At 34.4% G+C, this 10,542-nt stretch overlaps 1 protein-coding gene across 3 annotated transcripts in view; it reads right to left on the minus strand.

Moving 5' to 3' along the window:
* CHL1 (cell adhesion molecule L1 like) overlaps positions 1-6,435 on the minus strand; it is an 80,291-nt gene extending 73,856 nt beyond the window's left edge. For all 3 annotated transcript variants that reach the window (XM_065884907.1, XM_065884908.1, XM_065884906.1), the window contains exons 1-2: positions 6,345-6,435; positions 407-512 (exon numbers count right to left, since the gene is read on the minus strand). In XM_065884907.1, the coding sequence (XP_065740979.1) occupies positions 407-512; positions 6,345-6,435 (197 nt within the window). The remainder of the gene's footprint in view (positions 1-406; positions 513-6,344) is intronic.
* Between the last annotated feature and the right edge of the window lie 4,107 nt (positions 6,436-10,542).

A 10,542-nucleotide genomic window follows, 5' to 3' on the forward strand; every position in this document is an offset into this window, starting at 1 on the left:
TGGTTATGTTAAAAGACATGCAATAATAACTATGTATAGAATATCGTTTATAAATATTAACTTTGGCTTAATAAATGCTACCTTTCACTCATCAGAATAAAGTATCTTCTGTTTTCTAGCTGTCTTGTTCACACATAAGGTAAAGAATTGTTTAATATTTACACAATGCCAAAGTCTATGCTAAGTATTTAACGTAAGACATTTTATGATAAAAGTAATTTTAACTGGCAAAGAACATATGTAAAATAACCAAACTTTATTTTTATAGACACGGCTATCATTTATTTGGAAATCTTTCAATCATATGTAGACTTATAGTCCAATAAGCTTATACTGATTAGATTAAAAATTAATATAAAGGATTGTATACATTTAAACAATTATTTAGTTTGAAGGAAATACTCACGTTGGTTCTGGATTTCCCTTAGCTTCACATTCAATTTGAAAATACTCATCAAAAGGAAAGGCAACTTGTACTTTTGACTGTTTTATGATTGTTGGAACCTGTTGAACTAAATATTAAAATATGTATTTAAATAACGTGCTCTCCAATAACTGGGTGAAGTTAGTTTAGCTACAACAGAAATACTTTGAAATAAACACACTTTCTATATTGGTAAGTACAAGGATTATAAAAGAATGAAAATTATCGAACAAACCTCACTTCCTCTTTGCAAAATGTATTTAGCTGTAGGGAATATACTTCACTGCCTTCAATTCATGTTGCCATATAACTTATTTAATGCCAGAATAACGTAACAGTGTAACAACTTTAAAACATCTATGTTTAAATTATTGGCATTTCATCTATGTTGATGTGTTTATACAGTTTTACTTGGTTTGGTCATTGACAATTCTGTTTTTTATTTATAGTTTTGTAAGACATTATAGTTAATTTACTACTTCTGTATGATTTCTTCCATTGGTATTTGATAATTTATTTAATAATTTTATTATTGGACATTAGATTTTTTTCATTCAATAAGACAGCCTCAAGCATACAGATTTTTCCTTTATTGAATTAGTGACATGATAAATTTCCAGGCATGGACACAAATGGTAATGACTATGGATAAATGTTAATATTTCACAAGGGGCTAATTACCACAAACATGAGTACATTGGTTTCCCACATCCTTGCCACCAACGAACAATAGCATTTTATAAATTTATTTTTGGCTGCGTTGGGTCTTCGTTGCTGCGTGCGGGATTTCTCTAATTACGGTGAGCAGGGGCTATTCGTTGTTGTGGTGCGTGGGCTTCTCTTTGCGGTGGCTTCTCTTGTTGCGGAGCATAGGCTCTAGGTGCACAGGCTTCAGTAGTTGTGGCATGTGGGCTCAGCAGTTGTGGTTTGCGGGCTCTACAGCGCAGGCTCAGTAGTTGTGGCTCACGGGCTTAGTTGCTTCGCGGCATGTCGGATCTCCCCGGACCAGGGCTCAAACCCGTGTCCCCTGCATAGGCAGGCGGATTCTTAACCACTGTGCCACCAGGGAAGTCTCAAGAATAGCATTTTAAAACAATAAGATACTTCATTAATAATTAGCAAAAAAAAACAAAACCCTTCTCCTCTTTATTTTTATTTCCATTTATTGCTTTTGTTATATTTTTCCGAGCTTGTTTATTTGTAACTTCCCATTTACACACATTTTTTAATATCTTTTTCCTACTTGGAAGCTTGAGGGTACTTCCCCCCTTATAGAATTTAACACTAATAATCATTAGGATAAAAGTAACAGCTAATAAATGATGGTTTGTTTTAAAAGGATTCCACATATTCAAATATTCCCTCATTGTGATAAACATTTTTAGTGTTTGACAAGTTAAGTACCTTCCAGACAAATTTACAAAGTATGGGGTGACTTTGTCTCTCACCAATTCAAGCAGCTGGATGGCATTGCCGAGAATTATGATTATAAAATAAATGTACTAATGCTGAAGATACAAACTTGGATTAAGTGATCTTCAGATCATGATATATGTTAAGATCTACTGTCATGGAACACTCAACAGTTTTCAAATTAAGACATTACAATTTTAGTACAGTTCTAACAACCTGTGTCACGGGACAGGATTGAATTCACAAGGAAATATAAATGGTTCAGTAGCAGGAATCTGATTCTGGCAAACATACTTTGAGAAAAGCAATTTGCAGAAAGGCCCTGAGTGTGATTCACATGGGTAATATTCCACAGTGGAGTTACAAATAGGCCCTAAACCCTGTGACATTGAGCCAGGCCCTGAACCACTCTGTTTTCTCATTTGTAAAATTAGAGATTCAAGCCAGGTAAATAGATTTTTTGGTCACTGAATGCCTTTACATTCTTAAAAATTATAGGAAATCCCAAAGTGCTTTTGTAAACGTAGGTTACATTTAATAATATTTACCATGTTAGAAATGAAAACTGAGAAATCTTCTAAATATTTATTAATTCATTTAATACTATCATTTGTTAAAATAAATATTTTATCAAAAACACTAAGTATAATGAGAAAAGTTGCCTTGTTTTACATTACTGTAAATCTTTAATATTTTAATAGATGGCAGCTGTATTCTCATATCTACTTCTGTATTCCACATGTTGCTGTAAGTTGTTTTGTTGAAATAAATGAGGAAAATTCAACCTTATACAGATATGTACTTGAAAAAGGGTGACATATTTTATAGTCCTTTCTGATTATTGTGAGCATTGTTTTTGGATAGTACACCGAAACTCACCAAGTGGCAGTTTCTTAAAGGTTTACTGCAATATGGAATCTGAAACCATATGGATAAATTTCCATATTCTGTCATTAAAGTGTTTTATCCATGGGTGCTTTTTAATTCGTGCATGATTTTGTAACATCATACAATATTCATCTGGAAAAAAACATTGGTTCACTGAGTTATGCAGATCTTCCAAATACTGACACATATCACTATACAATTTTAAAAATTCACATTTGTTAATATCATCACTGATCTAAGAAAAGCCTTAAATGTGGGGAAGCTGTCAATCTCACAGTGTAGGATACAAGTTTTCCACAATTCTCATTTTCGCTTCAACAGCCAAATTTGATCATTGACAACATATATTATCAAGTTGTTTCTCTTGAAGTGACAGGCTCCCTTGGTTCGTTTTGGGGAAAATATCCACGAAAGTAATCAAAGTTTGTCTGTCAGTTGTACTTTTAAGTAAAAATGGTATTTGGCTTGGCACTCAAATAATGACACAATCAAGGAACAGAGACTGTCATAGTACTTTGTTACACAGCAGAATTATTTTATGTATATTTCGCAGTTCATCCCACAGAATATTAAGACAAATGTACTCAAGGATGAAGATTTTTAAAAATCAATAATGTTTAACTGTTTCAACAAGGACAATCTTAAGCAAAACTTTGCTTTATGTTTTTTAGATGTTTTGTTGTTTTGGTGTGAGTATACGGTCCTGAGGAAACCCATGAGTTCGGTGTCAAGGCCTTGATGTGTGCTGGGCAACTGCAGTTTTAGCACCACTGCTTTTGTGACATCAGTGCAAATGTCAACAGGATGGAAAAGGAAAAATGACACTTTAGTATTATTACGAAACATGTGATTGCATGGACTGCCTGAACAAATCTCCGTGACCCTGAGGGGTCCATGAATCACATTTCGAGCACCGACGGCCAGCCTAGAATAATAACTCAACAGCCATTTTCCATTTTAAACTTCACTTTAGTTTTGCCTAGTAACATGTTACTAGTTAAGTGACAATGCAAGTGCAGGCTTCATATTCAGAAACATTTAAAAAACATGCAAAAAACATTCATATCCTCGTTGACATTTACCTTGTTTCTGATTACCACTCTTTCTCAGTAGAGCAGATCTTGAACTTACTGCAAATTCACATACTATTTAAATGTTATTACAGTTATAAATGGTGAGGGATGATGCTCAATAGCAACAGTCCCTAAGATATCAGCTAATAACTTGTGAACAACTTGTTTATTAGAACATTATTCTTTCTTAAATTTGCTAAGGTTGTAAAGTCTCAGCCATAACTAATTATTCAGGGAGTGGAGCTAATAACCTTTGGGTGTTTATAAGAATATGTATTCTACATTATAAATCCTTTCCTCCATAATTAAGCCAATTACAGAGACACCAGACTCATTGACATTCAAATTGAATACCTGCCTTACTTGCATTTGCTAGTGAGAGCTCTAGAGTAGTGAAATAAATGGGTAGTATTCAGGCGTTCTGAAAACATGTCATTAATATTTTATAACAATTGTTGTCTAACGACATTAGAGTGTGAAAAGGCATAAGTAACTGAGACAACCAGAATAAAAATGTGTCTTATGTACTAATACAAAATTTCCCATTACCACTGGTGAACTAAATGAGAAAAGATGAAGGGAAAATGTACATGCTATGGTCAGAATGTATATTCTATGGTCAAGAATCTGTATCAGGAATCCCAGTGCATCTTTGGTGCTACTGGGAAGAAAATGTAAAATTATTAACTCCTTTTTCCACAAGGATTGCCAAGAACTGTGCTCTTAGTTTGGCACTGCATACTCAAAACCCAAAGAATGTACTTAAGATGAATTATTTCAGGCTCTTGACCAATGTTTGTACAAATAGGCCAATACATGTGGTGTGTAGGCTAACAGATTTCACCTTGACTAAAGCAGAAGTTTAAATCTGTACATCTGAGAACATGTAAGTGAAATTCCTTAAAAGGGTGAATATTGACACAGAGACTTGAGGACAGTAGAGAAAAGATTCTTACCTTGGGAATGAAATACAAATGCAGGGCCACCCAAAGTGTGTCACATGAAACTGCTACATCAAGTATTTAAGGCAGCCCTTAGAAAATGGTTTTAGAACATATTATATACTCAGAGAAGTATTTCCTTTTCTAGTCACACTCAGACTGTCCAAGTACTTCTGAAGGAAAGTTTCACTTGCGTTAGTACCTCTCTAACATTTATTCAACATTCTGAGGTCAAGACTAGTCCTTTGAAATTTAGATGATCTGCACAGATCATTTCCAATGCTAAGGTTCTAATAAATATTCTTATCTCTTACATTATAACTCTCCTAATTAGGTATGGAAGAAATAATAGGGATTAATACTTCAACTGTATGGATAAAAATACCTAAGTAATCTCTCAATGGTCTTTTTTTAAATCCTATGTGCTTATAAACAAGACAAATTCCCCAAACCTGTACATTAAATAGTTAATACACTATTACACAAATTGTGTTTGCACGTGTACTGTTTTTTGAACTAATTACTATAACTTGTTGAAACTGATTTATGATAGAGTTACATCCATTTTACCAATATATGTTAAGATATATCACGACTAACATTTTGATATGAATTCACCCTAGAGAATGCTCTAAATTTGCAGAGGTGGTATCATTTTACACTTTTAGTTGTGTACTATGAAAACATCTTTTTAATATTGTCCTAATTGTTTTCATTCTTAAATATATAATTAAAAAAATTTTATTGGAGTATAGTTGCTTTACAATGTTGTGTTAGTTTCTACTGTATAGCAAAGTGAAACAGCTATATGTATGCAAATATCCCCTCTTTTTTGGATTTCCTTCCCATTTAGGTCACCTCAGAGCACTGAGTAGAGTTCCCTGTGCTATATAGTAGGTTCTCACTAGTTATCTTTTTTTTTTTTTTTGCGGTACGTGGGCCTCTCACTGTTGTGGCCTCTCCCATTGTGGAGCACAAGCTCCAGACGCTCAGGCTCAGCGGCCATGGCTCACGGGCCTAGCCTCTCTGTGGCATGTGGGATCTTCCCGGACCGGGGCACGAACCTGTGTCCCCTGCATCGGCAGGCGGACTCTCAACCACTGAGCCACCAGATAACTAGATAACCCTAGTTATCTATTTTATACATAGTATCAATAGTGTACCATTCTTAAATATATAATCATTTTGAAAACAATACAAAGTTTAATCAGTTCCTTTTTTGTCCTGATTAGTTGAATGCCAGTAACTTCTGGAGTCACACTTCTCCCTAAAATAAACTAATCTGATACATAAAAGTAATAGCTGTTGCTAATATTGCAGATTATCTTACGTGGTGAAATAGCACCTGATCTATAGGTTATATTTCTTGTTATGTGCCAAGTTTGCCTAAGAGGCTAAAAGCTGCAAAATAATTAATTATAGCAAGCGGCCAAATGTAAGTTTTCTGAAAAATTTAAAGGTGAACATGAATTCTCATGATAGATTGCTGTAAAATCTGTAGAAATATGGTAGAAAAATCACATCCTTAACATATAATTATTCTACTTAAAAATCAAAATGCAAATATGGACTTTTATAAGTAGGTATTGAATGTCGTCACTTTACCTGAAAGTGGTATATCAACAGCTGTTGAGAATTTTAACAAGAAGAAAATTAGAGATGCGATTAATCCTCTTCCACTTAACAGCATCCCCATTGTTCTTCAGGAAGGAAGCAACCCAGAAAGAATGAAAACCCTAATGTCTCTTCTTACTTTTGGTTGAAAGCTGAGAAGAACGTGGTTAACCTGGAAACAAACAAACAAAAGACTAACAAATTCATGTACTGTAGGGATTCTAAGTTCATGTACTGTAAAAGGTCAACATAACAGCAACTGAATACATTTTTCTGTTGGTAATAATTTCCTCCTTATGAAAGTGTTCTCAAATAACTCCACACAAATCTTACTTTTTCCTCTGTGTATTTAAAATAAAAGACAGTTGATAAATGCTATATGGTAAACCAATAAATCGTATTTTTTTGGTCAGAGGAATTTTTACTTGGAAGGTACTCTAGTATACTCTAATGAATGTCGGTGGCTATGAGAATAACCTCATTTAGGTCATTTCATTCAAAAGGTGACTCTTTCAATCAATTCTTTATATCAAGCATTCGACCCCCATCTAAGTCATTCATTAAGTATCACAAATTTAACTTTTAATTTTCCTGGCAAAATACCTTTTCGTGTTCAAAATTATCACACTAATAGATGGTGAATAGCAACATATAGGGAAGGGATAAAGGAAAAACAAATGGATAAGGACTGGCCATGTCAACTAAAATTTCCAAATCTAGGCTTTACTCAAGCAGAAGATAAAAGCATCAGTTACTTTCCACTTCGGCAGAATGTTTATTCACTCCAGTGTTGACATAAATAGAGTAAGGATTAAAATATCAATTTTTCCTTACTTTTTCTTATGATTTTCTTCTGAAACATTATGATAATAGACATCCAAACGTTGTTTATAATGTATTTTTTAAATTAAATCAAAGATTCTTTAAACTCTAGAGTAATTTACAATTTTTAAAAGTTTCACACATATGATTTCATGTAATTCCTTAATAACCCTTTTATTCCCCTATCCCTAGATTACCCTTCCCCCAGTGATAACCATTAGTTTGTTCTCTGTATCTGTGCATTTGCTTCTTTTTTGCTTTATGCACTAGTTTGTTGTATTTTTTAGATTCCACATATCAGTGATATCATACGGTATTTGTCATTCTCTGTCTGATTATTTCACTTAGCATAATGCCATACAAGTCCATCCATACTGCTGCAAATGGCATGTCATTTTTTTTATGGCTGAGAAATATTCCATTGTATATACAATACCACATCTTCTTTATCCATTCATCTGTTAATGGATACTCAGGTTGCTTCCATACCCTGGCAATTGTAAATGATGCTGCAATGAAAGTTGGGGTGCATTGTGTCTTTTGGGGTTTTTTTTGGATGTATACCCAGGAGTGGAAAGCTGGGTCCTATGGTAGTTCTTTTTTTAGTTTTTTGAGAAACCTTCATACTGTTTACCACAGTGGCTGCAGCAATTTACATTCCCACTAACAGTATATGAGGGTTCCCTTTTCTCCACATCCTCTCTTATTTGTGCTCTTTTTGGTGATAGCCATCCTGACAGGTGTGAGGTGATATCTCACTGTGGTTTTGATTTGCATTTCCCTGACGATTAACTATGTTGAGCATCTTTTCACATGCCTGCTGAACATCTGCAGTTCCTCTTTGGAAAAGTATCTATTCAGTTGTTCTGCCCATTTTTTAATAGGGTTGTTTGGGTCTTTTAATGTTGAGTTGTATGAGCTGTTTATATGTGTTGGATGTAAAACTCTCCAGAAACTGGGCATAGAGGGAACATACCTCAACATAATAAAGGCCATATATGCCCATCCCACAGCTAAAATCATACTCAGTGGTAAAAAGCTGAAAGCATTTCCTCTAAGATCATGTACAAGACAAGGATATCCACCCTCACCACTTTTATTAAACATAGTTTTAGAAGTTGTAGCCACAGCCATAAGAGAAGAAAAAGAAATAAAAGAAATCCAAATTGGAAACGAAGAGGTAAAACTGTCACTGTTTGCAGATGACATGAAAATATACACAGGAAATCCTAAAGACACCACCGAAAACTGCAAGCTCAGCATTGAATTCAGTAGAGTTGCAGGATACAAAATTAATGTAAGAAATCTGTCACATTTCTATACATTAACAATGAAGTAACAAAATGAGAAATTAAGGAAACAACCCCATTTACCATAGCATCGAAAAGAATAAAATACCTAGGAATAAACCCACCTGAGGAGGTAAAAGACCTTACTCAGAAACCTAAGACACTGATGAAAGAAACTGAAGATCATACAAGCAGATGGAAAGATATACTGTGTTCCTGAATTGGGAGAATTAATATTGTTAAAATGACCATAGTACGTAAGGCAATCTACAGATTCAATGCAATCCCTCTCAAAATGCCAAGGGCATTTTTCACAGAACTAGAGATTTTAAAGTTTATATGGAAACACAAAAGACCTTGAATAGCTGAAACGATCTTGAGAAAGAAGAACAGAGCTGGAGGAATCACACTCCCTGACTTCAGAGTACACTGCAAAGCCACAGTAATCAAAACAGTATGCTACTCGAACAAAAACAGATACATAGATCATTGAAATAGGATAGAAAGCCCAGAAATAAACCCACATCCTTATGGTCAAGTAATCTACAACAAAGGAGGCAAGAATATACAATGGAGAAAAGACAGTCTCTTCAATAAGTGGTACTGGGAAAACTGGACAGCTACATGTAAAAGAATGAAATTAGAACATTCTCTAATACCATATACAAGAAAAAAACAAACCCTCAAAATGGATTAAAGACGTAAATGCAAGACCAGACACTATACAATTCCTAAAGGAAAACATAGGCAGAACAATCTTTGACAAAAATTGTAGCAATATTCTTTTGCACCTGTCTCCTTTAGCAAAGGAGATAAAAGCAAAATTAAACAAATGGGACCTAAGTAAACTTGCAAGCTTTTGCACAGCAAAGGAAACCACTGACAAAATGAAAAGACAACGTACTAAATGGGAGAGGAAATTTGCAAATAATATAATGTATTCATAAAAATGAATTGGCTTCAAAATGTGATAATTAGTTTTTTCAGGTACATAATTTTTTCCATAAAATTAATTTATTCACTTACAACTAGTAGAAAAATTAATTCCATACAGTCAGATAAGACATTAAATTTATATTTAACTCTAAATATTTTGAATTTTTAATTTCACCTCAAGTGGTACCTCAAGATATTATGGACTGGTACTTTTCATATACTTATGCAAGTAGGTAAAATTTAAAATAGTAACTAATGCTGCTGTTTAGCTGTTTGAAAATTTTGAGAGTCTGAAGAGACAATAATCTCATTTATATTTTAATTTAAGGAAAGTTACATCGAGCACTAAGGAAAATACTGCCATCCACCCCACAAAACGTTGTGAATGTTCTTAAGTTAGAGTAATGCCATTACTCTACTTTGTCTGACATCAATTGACCCATTTGTAAAATGGGAATTGGAAAAAACAAAAACAAAAACCCACCCTTGGGCTTCCCTGCTGGCACAGTGGTTGAGAGTCCGCCTGCCGATGCAGGGGACACGGGTTTGTGCCCTGGTCCGGGAAGATACCTCATGCCGCGGAGCGGCAGGGCCCGTGAGCCATGGCCGCTGAGCCTGCGCGTCCGGAGTCTGTGCTCCGCAACGGGAGAGGCCGCAGCGGTGAGAGGCCCGCGTACCGCAAAAAAAAAACAAAACAAAAAACCAAAAAACCTACCCTTGTGTGGTTGAGAATAATTCCTAAAATAACAAATAACTTACATTGGTAATTAAAACTATTTTCAAATGTGTTATTATGTTAAATGACACCTATTTTCCTGGTAAAAGAATTATTCCAGTCAACAAAACAAAATGTGAAAAAAAATTGCTTTCATTATAAAAAGCGGAACATTGCCTAAGGACAAAAACTCAGTTCTGCATATTTGTATAAACTTGGGGGATACTGAACCATTCAGCTATTTCTAATATGAAAAGTCAGAAAGAAATATTAATGCTGTGGGCTTTGAATTTTCCTTTTCCTTCTCTCTTCTGAAACACTCTGGTAATAGTAAGCTAAATTCATTGTTTATAGTTATATATCACTCTTTACCTGCTATCTATTATTTAATACTCTGTTCCCCTAATATTCAATGCTGATTTAAGGG

This window comes from Phocoena phocoena, chromosome 10 (assembly GCF_963924675.1).
Source record: "Phocoena phocoena chromosome 10, mPhoPho1.1, whole genome shotgun sequence".
Classification (NCBI taxonomy): Eukaryota; Metazoa; Chordata; class Mammalia; order Artiodactyla; family Phocoenidae; genus Phocoena; species Phocoena phocoena.